At 39.1% G+C, this 19,363-nt stretch overlaps 1 protein-coding gene across 1 annotated transcript in view; it reads left to right on the top strand.

The window, feature by feature from the left end:
• Positions 1 to 19,363, top strand: part of LOC144661076 (uncharacterized) — a 60,485-nt gene that overhangs the window by 14,477 nt on the left and 26,645 nt on the right. Inside the window, exons 3-6 of the mRNA XM_078521781.1 lie at positions 738 to 743; positions 13,331 to 13,620; positions 13,658 to 14,179; positions 17,235 to 18,041. Coding sequence (XP_078377907.1) covers positions 738 to 743; positions 13,331 to 13,620; positions 13,658 to 14,179; positions 17,235 to 18,041 — 1,625 coding nt within the window. The remainder of the gene's footprint in view (positions 1 to 737; positions 744 to 13,330; positions 13,621 to 13,657; positions 14,180 to 17,234; positions 18,042 to 19,363) is intronic.

Here is a 19,363-nt window from a genome sequence, read left to right as displayed (position 1 = left end):
TTACCTGAAGGTCTGGATCCGCCACTGTAAACTAGGGATTGTCACAACCTTTTCCCCAGTTATTGTGTCAAGCCAAAGTTATAGCCAAGCAGGGCATCTCCAGCATCATAAAAAAATACACTCAGGAGAGAAGACATCTTCGCGCAAATCTTCTTTGCAAACACCCGGTGCAGGCCAGGTTAAAGTCAGAGATTAGGTGTCTCTTTCTAACCTATCCTATTGAGCTTGGTATTGCCTTTGCCTCTCTATCCACGAAACCAAATCTTAAATGAACATTGTTTAAGGTGGCTCCGTAGTCATTCCAGGCGCACTCGTCGATGTCAAACTTTGCGTTATAACTTTTTCGGCTTTGACGCGATGGCTATGAAACTTTGGGAAAACCTTCGCCTATCATTCCGTAATAATTTGATTTAATTTGATTTTACTGGTGAAAAATATTTTCAATGTTACTGACGTTTAACCGGACCCCACTTTTTGGACAAAATCGCTTCCAGTACAAAATTTTGCCGATATATTTTTGCTAAATTTCTGAAATCAGCTTATATTCACCTAATATACACCATAGCCACGTTTCAGAAAAATCGTTAGAGCAGAAGTCCGGAAATACTAAGGTCATGTAGACTCAACTCTTATATTCTCTTGAAAGTTTTCATCCTGGATGCTCGTCGACGAAACAAACTACGACCCCAAATTTTCGCGAGAAGCCTCTCCAATGCTTGCTAAATCGGAGTGCGTAGCCGATTGTTAATCGTGCAAACCGATAAAAAGTATTCGCTAGTTCTGTAAACATTAATAATAATAATAATAATAATAATAATAATAATAATAATAATAATAATGACAGTATATCCATACTACATGTACATGGCCCGTCACCTGTTAATAGAGTGAATTCGTGTAACCCGTTTTTTATATGTTAATGAGTCGTATAATATTCTAATGTTTGTGTACAATAAAACAATACATGAGTAGTCAGAAAACCTCAAAGAAATCACTTTAATAGTTGTACAGAAAATAAGTATAAACAGGACGTGTCTTTCTTAAAGCAGTTTAAGAACATGTTCAACCTAAATCGAAAATTAGCGGTCTGGTTCAAATCACGCAGGATTTTAGCCATTTCACATTGTTGTTTTTCAGAAGATGGGAAAGAAATTTGCGAAGGGTAATAGAACACGTGCACAGCTATTTTCCTGCTCATTAAATCTTTTGTTTGCTAAACAAAAGTTGTTTGTCATCGTGATTTGCTAAAGCTCCCGATTGGATTGCTCGCGCAGAATTGTGTTACAGTCAAGTTTAATTTGTTTTTCTTTACGCGATGTTGAATATAAAATGTTTGTCTAAAATCGCAAGACAATTCAAGGCATGATAAATTTTAAGCCCCGTTATCTGTTTTGGTTTTTACATATTGGTAAATGCTTGAATTTTAACCTGACTTCCACATGCAAATAATTACGATTTGTCCGCAATTTTCTGTTTTCCTGTACCCAGCTCATTTAAATATTACATGGCGCATTTGCATATAAAAAACGGGTTACACGAATTCACTCTAATACTAACTAAATATAGAAAAATTACAATTTGATATAGAAGACAAAAAGAAAAAATTCCTATAGCTAAAAAATTACAATTAATATGAAAGACAAAAATTCATATAGCTAAAATAATATTAAAAGCTATTAAAAGCATTTTGCGAAAAGTATACCGCGGTTTTGCGTCAAACTCCTGCCATATAAATTTCAAGGTACTGCAAAATATTTGCATCGATTTTTGTTGCTGTGTCGTGCTTTGAGCTGGAGAATTCTTCTTGAGATTGTAAGCTACTCCGCGGCTGATAGTAGTACCTTGAAATTATACGAATGTTTTTCTGGTAGCCTCATTTTTATACCTCGTAATCCTTAGCAACTAGCCGCTTTTGAAAATCCAAAGCCAGTTCAATTAGCCGCCATATAGTCCGTGACTCCTACGAAAGTTACAAAATGGCTAAAAGTAGATTGGGCACCAGTCAAATTAAACCTCAACGGAGAGAGAGGAGCTTGCTGTTTCCACTACCGAAGACGACGTGAATGGAAGGCTATTTTGTATCACGACTTCACGTTTTTAATTATATTTTCACTTCTTCGCACCTTATATTCGCTAGTGCACTCAACAAATCCACGTTGTAACGAGAACGTACTTAATTAATTACCAATTTTTTTTCCTTTTGCAAAATATCACACCCGCTTTCAGCGTCACGTGTATGGCTATCTTTCTACCTTATTACATGAAACTTTCAGGACACTTTAATTTCGCGATTCCAAAAAAATCGCGAAATTAATGTGACGCGAACAATAAGTGTCGCGAACATAACATGACTCACATTATGTCAATAATTAAGAAAAAATAAGTTTAGTGCCACTGAAGGAAGGAATTACCAATAAAAATGGATGTTGTCGTCAATTGACTCAAGAACGATAACTCGTGCACGTACAAGCATAGCCTACTTGTGGACATTAACTGCTCTGTTGTAGCTATTGTCGAGATTTAGCCCCACCCTTGCTTTTTTGTTTTATTGACGTTATTTTTTCATTAATGAAGTCGTTTTTAAAAGAAATGTAAATTTTGTCTTACTCAAAAACGCGAAATTAAAGGGATTCAAAATATAAAATTTTCGCGAAAATTTCATGTTATAAGGTACATCCATCTTTCTTCATCAAATTTCGACAGGTTCTTTCCATTTGCTGTTTGAAATGAGCCAATCAAATCCGATGTATACCGTTGTTGGTTTCAGGCAAGTGAGCTCACAAGGACAGAAGGTCATGCTTGTAAGCAGTGCTTGGCGTATTTCGATCAGTGTTGTTTTTTAAGCACGTCGAAAGATGGATGCCGACTGAAAGACTCTATGCACGGAACACTGAAAGCGGTTGTAAGGGGTGAAAAATAAAGTTGTTGCGGTTGTTGTTGGAACAAATTAATTTTCCAGTTCACGTTGTCCTCGGGTTTGCTATCGTGACTCCTGTTTTAAAACATGCAGAATTTCTTTGCGGTATCACCCAGAGGACGTTTTCTAGTGGAACGCGTTTGCCTTCAAGGGGAGGTTTTCAAAAATATAGATTCGATTTCAGACAATATATAACCAGGCAGTTCAGACGATCCACAATGAGATTAGTATTCTTCATCGTGTTTTGTTCTAACCTAAAATCATTTTAGGGTGGATTCCCTGCTGTTTCTTTGCCCAGTAATGCGGTTTCGCAACTTTTGGGTTGTGTTACCTACATATTGCCTTTACAAAATATATACTCTTCCATGGAAACCAAACATCTAGACGTAACGGAAGATTTGCAAGTAATTCGAAAAGAATTCCCCGTAGTGATACTTTAAACAGTGTTGATGGGATTAATTAAACTACAGTATAAACATCGTTTAGCCCCACATGGGTTCCAGAATCCCTCAGAAGCCCATGACCTGGAGCCTTTATCTCCCATACCAACCCTTGGAGTCAACCCTTTCCCGTATTAATTTATTGTAGAACTAATCTCGCGGGAGTTTTCGCACCTCTGTCAATCATTTGTCGCATTCCGCTGTGGTTACGCAAGCTGTGATATCTACAACAATGGTGAAACGAGAAGGGAAGACTGTACCCTTGGTGGCAGAGGGTTTTTTTTTCGGCGACAAAGAGCGGCGAAGCCGCGATCGTTGAGAGAGTGGCGCAAAAAAAACCCTCTGGAACCCAGGGTAGGAAGACTGCTGAATGTTGTTCCTTTTCGTCTTCTCAAAGAAAGACATCAAGTATTTCAATGGCTAAAAAAACTGCGGAATTATGTACAGGTCAGTCAAAAAAGTAAGAAAAATTATTCGAATCAAGACGCCGAGACCGATCTCGCAACTGCGAAATTACGAATATATTTTGAAAAGAGGGTGGAAAGGCAATTGGGTTCATAAACAAGGTACGCACTAAAATGTAAAATACTTCAACTAATTTTGCAACTAGTTGAAGCTAGTTACTTTTTGAGACTTTAGTACAGAGGAAAATTAAAAAAGTTTATTTTGGTCGGGCATAAATCTCAAATGTTACATATAATCTGGTGTGTTTATTAGCTTGGAAATAGGGATATGTAGATCGGCATAACTTCGTTTCACACAGGAATAGTCTGCTACCAGATCAGCTAGAGAAAATCAGCTGTTTCTACCAGTTCTTCATACACAGAACACAGAAATTCGATCGAGACCAGACAGACGATGTAAATAGCCCTTTCCCATGGAACGAAAAGCCTATCCAGTGGACAGACCATCATCATTTACCAAACTAGAACGTTTGCAATGCTAACAGGCCTCAGCGCCCCCCCCCCCCTCCCTCACAGTCCCTAGTGAATAGAGCCAATTATTATTAATATTTTATAACAATGTTTATCACTAAGATTGCGCTTTCTTATATAAATAATCAAAAGCGCATTACAATCATTACAAATGTCACTGGTGTTTGTCATTTGCGGTAACTGAAGTGAACATATGCATGTCTGCAGTCTGCAACCAACATCTCATATCTTCACCGGTAACTGAGTAACAACCAATCAGTTAAACTGCATGGATCTCTGTAGTGCTACGTCATCAGTTCTGTTCCACAAGTCCATTCCTGATTCTCATTTCTTTTGTTTCTCGCCGTGACGAGTAAAACTGGGCACTAGGTAAAAAGTGTCGTTAATGGCGGCGGCGTTGTTTGGAGCCGGGCACAGTTTATAATTTGGAATCGTTGAAGTTCGTGGCACAGTTTAACTTCTTTTAGTGAAGGTAAGTCTTACTTGTTACCACAAAGCTAACGATAGAGCTAAACGGCAGAGTACCACACAGCTTAATTAGATGTGCTAAAGTGTTTTGATACTTGAAAACAATTTGGCGATAATATTGCCGTCACCTGCAGGGTTTTACTAAAAGCAGGCCCGCGGCCCGGCGGCCCACAGCCCGCGGTCCACCTCACGGCCCGCGGCCCGGCGGCCCGGCGGCCCGGCGGCCCGGCGGCCCACCTCACGGCCCGCGGCCCGCGGCCCACCTATAAACTAAAATCAAAGAAAATCCAAAGTCGAATCTTCAGGAGTCTTCTTCATCGAAAATCGAACGTGAACTCACTTAAAATTGAAAAGGAAAATACTTCAGTCTTACCCACAATTTCAGCTCTTTAATATAATGAACACCAACTTTGACATATGGCTGGTCTTTTTCTGGTATTTGTTGACAGATATTTCTTCATTAATCACGGTTTTTACCATGGATTTTTGTGTTACAATACAAGAACGTGCGTTTGCAGAACGTTCGTAGCTTAGTAGCCAGGCATTCGATCGGACGTCAATATGAGACTGGGGCGAGAACGAACAAGCAAAACAAGATGGAGGCGTTCGGGTTTCGTTGCTATCCTATCGATAAAAAAAGATTGGGGAGCCATCCGTTTAAGATAAACTTGTTGCATCAAGAGTTTCATAATCAGTTTGGCGAATTTTTCATCAAAGTGCAAAACGGGGAAGAAACATCCAGCCTCCACCACGCGAATACTTGTGGTATTCTCTCTCTCGTGTTGAATATGGGCCATTGTCGGCACTTCAAACAGCTTTTAGCAGTATTTGAGGGGTTTATGTACAAAAATAGGTGGGCCGCGGGCCGCGGGCCGAGAAGTGGGCCGCGGGCCGCCGGGCCGCGGGCCGTGAAGTGTACCGCGGGCCGCGGGCCGTGGGCCGTGGGCCGCCGGGCCGTGGGCCGCCGGGCCGCGGGCCTGCTTTTAGTAAAACCCGTCACCTGCATACTCTGGTTAGACTGAATAACACTTTGGCTACCCTGCTTACGCCTAGCTCTTTATCGAGTAGTAATGGTAAAACGTTATATAATGAAGAGTCTGAAAGTCTGCAGCTTTGCAGTCTGCATTTACTTTGTTGCGTACCCCCAACGTAGGAAATCAAATATTGGGACGTTCCAAAAAATTTTTCGCACCCCCATTTCGAGGGACAGATTCCGACACCCTAGTTTTTCGCTGTCGGCTCCTTTGAAAAAATATTTCGACAGGCCCTGTGAAAAAGGTTACCCTCCATAGGGGGATGCGGAAAATTTTTGGAACGTCCCATTTGGATTGCTTTCGGTAATCGAACATTATCGAACTCGCCCAAACGTTTGATCAATAAATCACAAAATTGGTAAATATTACGCTGTAGTCAAAAAACTGTTCCCGACGTTTCGGCAATGCTGCCTTCTTCAGGGGAACAAAACACAACGTTTAATCAATCGATCACAATTGAGCGTTCGAAAATCGAACACCTAAATCGAACAGAATCAAACTCTAGTTGATAGAACTTTTTCCTTGGCCTGCGCTTTGACATTTCAAACTGGTATCATTTGATTTCAAACAGCGCATTGCGGTCATATAAGTTATAAATGTACACAGGAAAGATATGGCAAGTGAAACTTAATCCTTTCATACATATCAAAGTAAAGATTTTCCGACTGCAGTTTAAGGTCAGTATCACGGAAGGAAAATTGGCGTTTTCGTTCTAACTTAAATTGTGTGCAAACCATCAATGGTAACCCCAATAAAGTATATATTTTCTGAAAGCTTATTGAATAAAGATTCTAATGAGGGATTTTGTTTTAAACATATAGACCATAATAAGCAACGTCAGCATTTTGTTTGCAATTACGATGTTACGCAACTTTTGGTTTATTTGAGAACACATTTACATGAGAGCCAATACTTTTAAGTGGAATATGATCTACATATATTGCTTTATATTTACATATATTGCTTTATATTGCTTTATATAATGTTTTATATTGACCCTTGGAACCATGGCCTGTGATGAGATGAACCCCTTGGAAAAACTGCTTAGACCCACATCAATTCCAAATATATAACTCACCGGACCTCACTACGGCAGAGTTAGGGCTTGGGTGCAGTGTTCTCCTTATCAGGCGGTAACCGGTAAAATTTACCGCTTGTAACACGACTCTTTACTGCCTAGAATCGCTAAAATATCTTGTAAATTCAACAGGTGAATAACCAAGTAACACCACTCGTTTCACCTTTGTAGTCATGATCGAAAATATAAAATAACAGATTGAAAATAAACAGCGACAAATGCAATATTCATTTACCAATTTGTGCTAGTATTCAATGTTCTTTATTTCCCTTCGCTTTCCGAATCTCTTAGGGCTGGTATCGAAGAAAGAGCAAGTTTTGCTGGTCTTTCTCACTTGGCGGCAAGTGCACATCTGTTGATGCACAGTTTCCACGATCAATTCCACAATGAAGCGGCAGCAATCCTTGCTGTCCTTTCACTTTGTCCATTTAAAATAAAAACAATCACAAAGGCAAGAGGTAAAAATAGTGAGAAATATTACTTACATATAATAATTCCGTTTTCAAAAACATGCTAAATGCAGATAATAGTTGATTGCTTAGTTGACCGTAGCTGATGCGTGGTGAAGACAAAGGTAGCTTTCGATGTCAAATTCTTCTCATAAGTTCGTAAGTATTTAAAACAAACCCCCGACGACAGGTCAAAAGGAGCACTCAGAATACAACTTTGTAACAACGCCGTCGTGAATGCTGAGTATTCGAAGCAAAGAAAAATAGAGCTGCAGCAATTCTTAGCAAAGAGGAAACAGGACCGCCGATTTTTCAACTAGTACGTCATGTAAGCGACAGTAACTGTATCTCCTTACAACAACAGAAGATTTTATGCAATTTTTCTTAGGCTGTATAGCAGGCGAAAGAGGTCTGCAAGGCAATAATAAAGTTGTCATGGACAACATTCTGTTCCATGTAGGTAAACTAGAAAACGGCTGGGATTTACCGGAATTTCTTTACCGGTTTTAAAAAGTTTTCTTACCTGCTGTGCTGAAAACTAGGGAGAACACTGCTGGGTGCAAATTTGAAAACAGGGAAAAAAGTTTTTCTCTTTAACATATGTTCCTGTTATGTTTCTGCTTGTACTCTGATTATTAGTAGTATGGTGTCAGCCTAATAGTATGTGATTTAGTACAATTTTGTTGATTAACACCAGGCCATCACAACCCCAATATGTTGACCCATTTCATTAACTGCGCTGCGCAGTTCTTGCTCTGCACATGGTTTATTTTTTCGTCGTAGTTTTAGTTGTTTTCGGTGACCAGACTTAGACTACTCGGTCAAGCTTCAGGTCACGCGATGTTAAGAAACTACAAATCAGTAATAAATGTAAAATGTTTCTTATTTTTTCTTTACAAAGAATGTTTAGTGTGAAATATTCAATTCTGAAGCGTTTGACTAATGGAAAACACTAAATTTCCACGCTTTCAAAGAGAAATATAATTCAGCAGGCCAGAATATGTAAAAATACCATTACGTTGTTGTCAAAGAATGTGCTGACATGACAAGTTTCACCTTCGATCGGCTAGACCTCAAGTCACGTAATGTTTTAAAGCTATTATCAGCTAGCTTTCAAATCTTTGCGAATCCTTTGCTCTTGTGTGCTAAAAACAGCTTCAGCGTCCGTGCATAGGAATTCGGCCAGAATTTGCTTATAAGAAAAATTATTATTCGTGGCTAAAACAAGTCAACCATGAAATGTCAGACAAAAATTGTCAGTCGCTGCATTTTTACAACTGCGTATTGTAATACGAAAACCGAAAGAGGGGCAATTTAGAACTGTTAAAGATGTTCAAAAATATTACTAACAGTATAGAAACTGCAAAAAATTGTCATTGGGCCAGTTTTCAGTTTTATGCAAATGGGGAATACTGTCGAAATTATCACGGATACTTACGTTCCTGGCGTGAAGCCAGACGTACTTATGAATTAATCTTGCAGACCCAGGGACAGTTGTTGTAAACTTTCGCCCGAAAAAACCCGTCGTCCCGATAAGCAATTTTATGGTTTCACGGATGAGAATCGTGGGAATTAAATTTTGCCAGCATTAGCATAAAAAGTTATAAGAAAAATATTTAATTGCGGATGGAACTACTCAACCATGAAATGTCACACAAGGTGTTTCTTACCATTTTGTTTGTCAGTCGCAAAATTGTGTGACGCAGATAAAGGGGATAGAGGGGTGCATTTTTTGTGCCCCTATATGGCTCCCCTTGAGTGGGCAACTGACCAGTGCAGTTTTAAGCTCTAAGAGCTTCTTGTTTCAGTTTTTGTAAGCAGTGTCTACCCTTTAAATTAAATATTTATATTAAACCCAAGGGTCCCCACCTTCTGCTCAACCCTAGTGTGAGGGACCAAGAGGCCCAGGGGGGGGTACTCCGGCTTGTAAATGACGGGGATGATCGAAGGATTTTTTTGGGTTCGAAATTTTCGATTCTGGGATTTTTGGGGGTTGGAAAATTTGGCAAGTATTTTTTTTAGGTGACTTTATTTAAATAGGGGACTTTTGGGGTATTAAAAACGAACTTAAGTGCCTTGGCGCGGCCTTGGCGTATTTATGGTATGATGAATAAACAAACATGAGCGTTCAATTTTTTATGATTTCCTTTGTGGTATATTATTGTCCCTCCTGGCAATTTAGGGGTAATTTGACAAGGGATTTTTTGGGGGGGTTATTTTTGGTCCAGGGATTTTTTGGGTAATGTCAAAAGACATAGGGATTGTTTTGGGTCCTGATCTTTGCCTCCATTTGAGCATCCCTGTCCTTTACAAGCCGGAGTACCCCCCCCCCCCCCTGGGCCAAGAGGTCTGCCCAGTGTTTGGGCTAAGGGCAGGTAACAACTGTCATTTCAGAACACTGGCTGTTAAAAGCACAACTGCACTAACTAAGAATTGGCATAAATATCAATTTCACTTTTGTGATTTATTGGTTAAGTTCTCTGTTTACAATGAAACACCCACCCAATAACTTGACCTCTGTAGGGAACTGGAAAACAGTTTGGAGTTCTAGTTATTGTTGTGGCATCACAAAGTGGAAAACTAAATCAAAGGAATGTTTTAGTATCATAAACTGAATACTATATATGGGTGATCATGGCATTTTCATTGCTGTGTTAAATTGTACTGCACATACAAACTTGTTCAAGAGGAATATTCTCATAGCTATAGTCCTTTTCACACTTTGTGGGCCTATAATTCTACCCAATAATATTGAGTTTCATGATTTATGAGAGGCTTGCACATTTTTAGGCAACTATGTTTTTCTATAATGTTGTCTCAGATATCAATCTACAAAAGGCACTTCAGCACTGTGTTAGGCTCTTTATTTACCGCCACAATTCAAATCTTTTGTGTGATGGATATATGGATTATATGGATCCCCCTCTCCTCATAGGCTCCAAAAATTAGCTCTTCACTGTTAAACGTTTCCATATTAAGTAAGTAACATCTTGATTCACAGAACATCGTATTTAAGATAGGAATAGTCAATATGTTTGCAGGTAGAGTGCAGATTAAATCTTTTAATCAGCGTGGCTTACATACAATATATCTCTCTGGCTCAGCTGGTCAGATTCTTGTCACCTCATTTCCAAAGTGTTTTTTTCTTTGCTGTTTATCAGCCCCCTTGTATTGTAAGCACACCCAAAACTACTTAGTGGGAAGCTGCAGTACAGTGAGAACCTGCGTTTAAGGACCTACATTTTTTGAACTCTTGCAAAATTGGTTCTTGAATTAGGGGTAGATTTTGGCAATTTAGGGTAAGCAGGTTCTTCATTTGGTTCTTAATTTCTATAAAGGGGATATAATTGTTGCCATAAATACCAGAAAAAAGTGATAAAATGATCATCACAGTTAATTGCAATTTCTTAAATTGTAAGCAAAGAAGCCAGAAAATTCTGGCTTCGTTCCTTGCAATTTCTTCAATATTTGCAATTCACTGCGAGGATCATTTCTTCACTTTAAATCATATCTGCTGTTCATATATATGAATTATTTGATTTACTTTACGCCAGAAAAAAGTAAATAAACTTGTGTTTGGTCATTAATTATTTATTCAAAACTACAAGTGAATTGGTGACAAGCCTACCAAAACTGGTTTAATAATTTATCTAGTGAACATTAAGGTCAGAAATGTTTATTTTTATTTGGCTATAACCCACATACAAGAAGCTGCGTAACCTTGCTTGGCTAAATAGGTTCTTTTAGTTTTGGATATTAAAATGGCAAATTTCTGCCAGCATGCTCTTAAACTACTAGGTTCGTAAACACAGGTTTTTACTGTTTGTGTGGGGAAAATTATTTGAGGGGTTTCGATGGCAAAGTGAGCTATTCCAAAATAGTTAACTGGAAAATTGCCAAATTTGTTTAAATGCAAAAAATGCACTTTGCTTCTACAAGCCCCTCTTTTAATGCATGGTTAAGAAAAAACTTCATTCAGTGCTAGGAAGCCACACAGTCTAAAACAATAAGTGTATTGAACCAGCTTGATTATGAGAATTATTATCGTCACCCGGATTCTGTGCTCAAAAGTTCATTTTCAAAATTTAACGTTTTGTAGGAATTTTATATGCATTCTGCAATGGCACATATTTTAATATTGAATATTTAACAGTTTTTTAGGCATATTTTATAGTATAGTTATTTTTTTCTTTTGTTATTACATTGTGTTGATGCACACGTTTTAGTGAGCGCTTGTGCTCACAAATGTTGAATGGGTGAATATTGGCTGTGGTCACATCTAATGTAACTAAAGTTTAACTTTAGTTAGGTGACGTCATACCTAATTGTAGTTAGTGCTTTCGGTTAACTTTGCAGTCACACCAATGCAGTTAACTACAGTTAGTTCTGATTAGCCTTTGGATAATTTCGAATTAAAATTAGTTCATGGCAGCCCTTGTTGTTGATCCGTAAAATCCTGCAAAAGCTTTGTCTAGTTGTTCCTCTCTTTTTTCTATTTTTTGTACGGCAACTCAGCGTTGTAGAAAAAATGAAATAAGGTAAAACTTTTAACGGATGCTTGACCCCGAAGAATTTCAAGCTTTATTGTTCGCTTACATAAGTTTTATGTAATTTCTTCGCATGTTGTTTTTCTTTTTTCCCCTCACTTTACGCTTTATTTTGCATCTTTATGTTCATCTTGCATGTGCGAAGAGAATTGTCAGATTCTGATTGTTTGTTTGTTTGTAAACTTAAGACTAGCCCATGAACCCTGCTTGGGTATAACTTTAGTTAGTCTGTATTGTTTTGGATCTTCGATGCGTAAATTTTGTAACTATAGTTAGGCCATCCCAATAAAAAAAGGCCGGGCTGCTAAATGAGAAAGCCTGGTTACAAAGTCAGCTCGAAAACGTGGTCTTTTCGTTCGTTATAACGTAGTATCGAAGTTTATTAAAAAGAACAAGAACGCGTGCTGTAAATTGAAGTACTTGCTTCTTTGATTAGTGACATAATCTGGATTTTTTTTTACTTTTCGAAAAAAATGGGTCGGTCGGGCGATGGGAAACGAAACATTTTATTGGGATGACCCTAGGTGAACAGAGAAGTGGACACATTACGGAATAAGCTAACTATAGTTATACTCCTTTTATTTAAACTATAGTTAGTAGCCTAGGTGTGACCGCAGACATTGTATTGTATTGTATTTTACCATACCCAAATTCGCAAGTAGCCAATCAGAAGCGCGATCTACTGTCCTGATATCCTACGATATCAAGTCACTGACCTGATACGCCACGATATCACGGTCACTTTCAAGTAAAGAATTGTTACCGTACGATGAATTAAAAAGAGTTTACCAATAAAGCAGAATCTCGTAATTTAAATTTAGCGGTGTTTAGCGGTCGTAAAAAGAGAAAAACTTTCCCGCCAAAACTAAACTTGAGCGCGCTCGCCAATTGCGCGATGTTTGCCGACGAGTACTGCAACATTCAGACTGAAAAAATGCAGTTGGAATTTCCAAATTTGTCGCTTACTTTTGATTTTGAAAATTTAGAAAATGAAACTCTAATCAAACGAGTGGAAGACCAAGTCAACACAATTTGCAGTACGTACCTTGCAAGCGTGGCTTCAACAGAGGGATAAATATAATCGAATTTTTGGTTGAATTTGGGAACGGTACGCTTCGGCTGCATATCAGGCTCGTTTGGTCTCGCCAAAATACGAACCATGGCTCGACCAAACTCGCCTGATATGCTACCGAAGCGTACCAAAAAGGTACGATTAGGTATAGGTATTGTTTCTTTACTTTTCATGTTTTTCCGACGAGACATTTCATTGTGAACTCAGTGTGACGATGTGTTAATTACGTAAATTTCCATTACTTAACAGGAAACTTAGTTCTCTCACACCGAAGTATTGACCATCACATGGTGCCTGGTAAAGAAGCTCAGAATCTCCAAAGACATAAAACAATACACTCAGAAGAGAAGCAATTCTTGTGCACCCATTGTGACAAGTGTTTCAGCCGAGCATATACTCTCCAGGAACATAAACGAATACACACTGGAGTGAAGCCATTTATGTGCAATGAATGTGGAAAGTGTTTTCGTCATACAGCAACTCTCCAGCGACATAAACGAATACACACAGGAAATAAGCCATTTACGTGCAAACAGTGTGGCAAGTGTTTCAGCCGAGCAGGGCATCTCCAACGACATAAAATAATACACTCAGGAGAGAAGCCATTCTTGTGCACCCAGTGTGACAAGTGTTTCAGCCAAGCAGCAGCTCTCCAGCAACATAAACGAACACACACTGGAGTGAAGCCATTTATGTGCAATGAGCTAGTGTGGAAAGTGTTTTAGTCATAAAGCAACTCTCCAGCAACATAAACGAATACACGCAGGAAATAAGCCATTTACGTGCAAACAGTGTGGCAAGTGTTTTCGCCATGCCTCAACTCTACGGCAACATGAAAGAATACACACAGGAGAGAAGCCGTTTTCATGCAAACAGTGTGGCAAGTGTTTTAGCCAAGCAGGAGCTCTCCAGCAACATCAACGAATACACACAGGGGTAAAGCCATTTATGTGCAATGAGTGTGGAAAGTGTTTTCGTCATACAGCAACTCTCCAGCAACATGAAAGAATACATACAGGAGAGAAGCCGTTTACATGCAAGCAGTGTGGCAAATGTTTCAGCCAGGCAGGAAATCTCCAGCAACATGAAAGAATACATACAGGAGAAAAGCCTTTTACATGCAAACAGTGTGAAAAGTGTTTCAACGGTCCAAGTTCTCTCCGCCGTCATGAACGAAAACATACAGTAGAGAAGCCGTTTACATGCAAGCAGCGTGGAAAAACCCGCACCAGGCCAGGTTAAATACAGCTGTTGGATTTGTCTGGAAGAATTAGGAAGTCATGCTTTGCTTGTTAAACACTATGATAATCATATGAAACAAAGCAATAGTATATAGAGGAATGTATGAACGAATTTCGTAAGTAGCGCGAGAGGACCTTATTTCCCACTCTAGCAACTTTTGGGTGACTCTACTTTTCCGTAGTCATAAAGTAGTCATAAAGTAGTAATAAATTGGATAAAATGTGATGACGCCACCTGCTCGAAGTTTTTAGATACGTAAGAACTCCGCCCGACTTAACTGGGCTTCCCAAGAGAAATGCAGCAGCAGTGAAAAGGTTGTTGTAAGGTTTATTTGCATCACTAGAACTTACTTTATGGGTTTTACCTCAATCCAACATTTCAACAGATTATTTCTGAGTGTAAGGTATAGTCGTATAGCCGGTTGCTTTTTATACCGGAAAGTGTGTTTCGCTTTTGTTTCAAGCGATAGCCATTTTTAGAACTAATCGAGCGCGCTACTTTCGGAATTGCACGGAAGTATGGTAGAAATTTCCAAATTTAGAAATGACTGTTGACAACTTAAATTAAATATGCGTTGCGTTAGAGTTGAACAACTTATTCCAAATCACTGTTCATAGGCCATCAATGAATGTTCAGTTACATTACTTTTTTGCTAAATTACATCGTATGATTTTGATGTTTATGTAGCGATGTAACAAGAACTAAAATTTCTAGTTACTGCTTTATTCCTGTTTATTCCTGCTATTGGTGAAAATGTAAAATTGAACTAAATTTAACGCTGTGTTTCGGCTCTCGATCGCTCTCAAATGGCTAAATAATAGAAGCCTGACATGCGGATTAATTCTCTACACCATCTCGGAGTTTCCGAGTCTTACAAATGCGCGAGGCATCGAGGCATAGGAAGCAAGACAGCGAGGCATGCAAGGCAGTAATCCCTTCTCCAAATAATAAGACTACCCAAGAAGCTAACCGAAGTGCTACATAGGCTAACCGGAATGGATCGCATGCCTCGCTACCTCGCTGACTCGCACTTTATGATGACCCAAATGATTGGTGTTGATGGTTTTAGTGTATAAAAGGCATAAAAGTTTCTTTGAGCCTTAGAACTCGTCAAGTGAATTGATAAAACGAGAATATAGATTTTATTAAAGGTCTTGCGTGACAGGACTGCGACGGTGATATAAATGACTTAATCGACACATTGCGTTTAGAGTGTAACCTTTGAATATGTTTGTTACTGTCTGAGATGCGCTGAATTGCCTTTTAAATTACCGTTCTTTCTTAACGAAATGCGATTTTGAGCTGCCGATGAAATTAGAAAAAGGTTCGCCTGAGCACTACGTGTTTTTGCTTGCTTCAAAAGGATGGAAAACGGATGACGAGGCAAGAGATGACGTGACGGAAAAAAAACGTGCTGCGTGGGCTGAAACGTCAGTAAATCACAATCTCACTTCATTTGCCTTTGAATGTTTTCTTTTTTCATGGGAGTTGCGTGAATGGGTCATTGATGGCTTGTGCTCTCAGGCTTCGAAGAGCATTTTTTACCACCAGAATAAAGTGTAGTAACCTTTGATCCCTTTTTCGCATTTAGGAAATTTCTTGTGTAAATAACCGCGTTCTCTGTAAGAGAGAGACCGTGGGTTGGAGAATAATTTGTTTCTGATTCGCTAAATGCGTTTAAAGGACCTTTGCCAGCACGTTTACCGTTAAATGCAAATTGATTGTTTAATATCAGAGTGGAGCGAGTGAGTGAGTGAAGTCGAGAGTCATTTTAACTAGAAATAGCTGACACTAGGTTGCCCCCGAAGTTTCGACGATGTTTATCGGTTTTTCTTTGCTGTTCATCCTTTTCTACAATTCAGACATTTCATTGGAAATTAATTTTCTATTTTGGATAATTATTAATTATGATACGGTAAATCATTTAATTACAATAACGCAACAGCATCTTGACATCATTTTGTCATGTTTTGGTGTGGTGGGGGATCTTAGCTACACTCAAGCTAGACCCTGCCTCGTACCCAGACGCCTCTCTCTTACCGCGCTCGCTTTGTTCTCGCTTTGTTACAGCGAAAATCGAGGCGCCTGAGGAGGAGGCTGAGCTAGACCGGCTTTAGAAAAAGTCCGCCGTCTTTATTAATTTAACACGCCGGGACGGTCGACCTATCGCGACTTGCGTGGCACGTTTTCGCAACTTCGTCGCTTTGAATGGGCCGCTTTGCGGGCTCGAATCGAACTCACCTCACTGTGGTAAAGTCTTGATCTCAGCGAGGATAAACTTTAGAAACAGCAAAACGTTTTAAAATTACCATTTGAGCCGGCCAATTGTTTTAAAATATATGGGCTGAGAGCCCGAGCATGAAGAATGACATGAGAATGATCAATCTTTAGAAAGAATTTCTTACCTCTGTCAAAGCAAACGCCTGCCGCGAGTTTTAAATAATCACAATGCATCTCGAGATCTCTTTTGAATTTCTTTTCTTGTTGCCGCATATCATCTTGTAAAATTAAAATTTCGTCCGGAAGTGGACCGATCAAGACTTATGAAGTTTTCTCCATTCAAGTAGTTTGTGCCTGATAAATCACGGTCAGTTGGACAAAGGCTTTCTTATCGTAAATCACGCTTCATGACAACGATCAAAGGAAAGGATAACGAAAGAATTTCTCACCTTTGACAATGAAAACGCTTGACTTTCTACAAGTCGCTCGCTTGTGGTTTCCGGTTTCGCCTGCCGCGAGTCTTAAACAATTATCTCGAGATATTTTTTTAAATTTCTTGTAAATCTCGTCCGGAGATAGACTGATCAAGGCTTTTCTTCGTTCAAGTAGTTTGCGATTGGTAAATCGCGGTTTGGGACTAAGGCTTGCTTATCGTAAATCGCAGACAAATTTGAAGATATGGCTTGATATGTTCGTACGTGTTCCTAGACATACAGTTTCTTCTTCGGCCACTCAGATGTAAAAATGTGGATTTTCTTACTTCTCTGCGAGTTACTTAGTTAATTATCGCGAAGTCTTTTCAACAATTGCATTGCTTTCGGGTTTTTCAAAGGTTGTACCCTTGTTCAAATCTGGAAACAAAGATGATCTGGACAATTACAGGCCTATATCAATTTTACCGATCCTGTCGAAAATTTTGGAGAAAGCTGTCTTCCATCAGCTACATAGCTACCTATCAGAAAACTCTCTCCTCTCGCCTTATCAATCGGGTTTTCGCGCAAATCATTCAACTCAGTTGGCCGTCACTTTCCTTACAGATAAAATTCGTGGACATATGGACAAAGGGCTATTGACGGGGGCAGTGTTTATTGACCTGAAAAAGGCATTCGATACTGTTCCTCATGATGGTCTTTTAAACAAGCTGTACAGATATGGAATTCGAGACCAGCCTCTCTCGTGGTTTGAGAGCTATCTTAATAACAGGACTCAAAGCGTGTCCATTGAAAATCACCTTTCTTCTGCCGCCAACATCAGTAGCGGAGTACCTCAAGGTTCCGTGTTAGGGCCTCTTCTGTTTATTCTTTACATAAACGACCTTCCTTTAGCCGTTGGTCTGTCAAGTGTTATGTTATATGCGGACGACACCGTTATTTTCACTGCGGCTTCAAACATTGACCAGCTACAGCTTAACATAAGTCTCGATCTCAATAATGTCTCTAACTGGTTAACAGCGAACGGTCTCTTTCTCAACATTAAGAAAACTGAGTACGTTTTATTTGGAACTCGGCAGAGGCTAATTAGATCCGAATCCCATAGCCCACTTTGCATGGAAGGGAAGGAAGTTAACCAAGTTAAATCGTTCAAGTACCTAGGAGTCATATTAGATGAGTGTTTATCTTTCAACGATCACATAAGCTATGTAAGGTCAAAGGTTGCCAGCAGACTTGGCCTCTTGTCACGACTAAGAGGTTGTTTAACCACGGAAGCAGCAAATAAGATCTATTTGTCCACAGTATTACCAATAATAAGCTATTGTGATACGTGCTTTTGCCCTTTGGGCAGCACTAACAGAAAGTCTCTTGAACGCCTACAACGACGAGCTGCGAAAATAGTATACGGTTTTAAACCTGACATAGCCACGGAAACAATACTCGAGAACCTACGTTGGCCGCCTCTTACAAAAACTATGGAAAAGCACTGTGCACTGTTAGTTAACAAGTGCTTGGTCGGAGACGTTCCCTCATATTTTAAAGACTATTTCCTGTTACGTAGCCAGGGCGACAAGCAACATGTTTTTAATCAGAGATGCACTAGATCGTCTTTTACTGACATTATACTTCCAAACATTCATTTAGATGTCGCTAAAAAGTCTTTTTATTATCATGGTGCATCCATTTTTAATGGTCTCCCGACGAACATTAAGACTATGCAGCCAAAGGAACGTTTCCAAGCTATCTCTGCTTTTTATTCTTAGGTTATTTTTAGAACATTTTTAATTCGTAATTTACTTATTTTTATAGAACACTGGTACTTCTTTATAACTTTTTAACTTTTTTTAGCATTTTAGCGGTATCTTTTTTAAAGTAGTTTTTATAGATAGATAGATATTTTATACATTTTATTTTACACAGGGCCCCCGTTGATACCAGTCTTGCGACTGAAGGGGTCACCCTGTTAAAATATCGATTATTATTATTATTATTATTATTATTATTATTATTATTATTATTATTATTATTATTATTATTATTATTTAAGACATTGTGAAATGAATAGGCCTCGGATAAAACCTCAAATTATCTTTTTCAAAATTCTGCCCAACTAATCAACCTTTACAAGCGTCGTTTGTTTGCTTGTTGTCATCCGTACACGTGCTCATGCTTGAGCTGTCATCATTACCCAATCATCGTTTACTTGCGTCATCATTGACCAATCACCGTATGTCGGCATTTCAACTCCCGATACCTACTTGCGGGCTTTCAGCTTGTCGGCATTTTACAACTCCCGAGACTATTTGCGGGCAAAAATTGATCAAATCGAGAATTTTTCTGGTATATACTATATATACTCTATATTCGCGCGGATTACAATGATGCCTCCTCGGGTTTTGGCCTCTGGGCCAAAACCCTGCGGGGGCAATAATCATTACCAAGAGGTAAAAAGTAGGCTTGCCGAAACAACTCGGTAAAATAGCTGGTAAGTCTGTCTTCCCGAAACGACGCGCATAGCCTCCGCCCCACA

Source organism: Oculina patagonica, chromosome 7, assembly GCF_052425735.1.
Source record: "Oculina patagonica isolate OP01 chromosome 7, crgOcupat, whole genome shotgun sequence".
Classification (NCBI taxonomy): domain Eukaryota; kingdom Metazoa; phylum Cnidaria; class Anthozoa; order Scleractinia; family Oculinidae; genus Oculina; species Oculina patagonica.
Note: the sequence above shows the minus strand (reverse complement) of the source record. Positions and strands in the feature narration are given on the sequence as shown.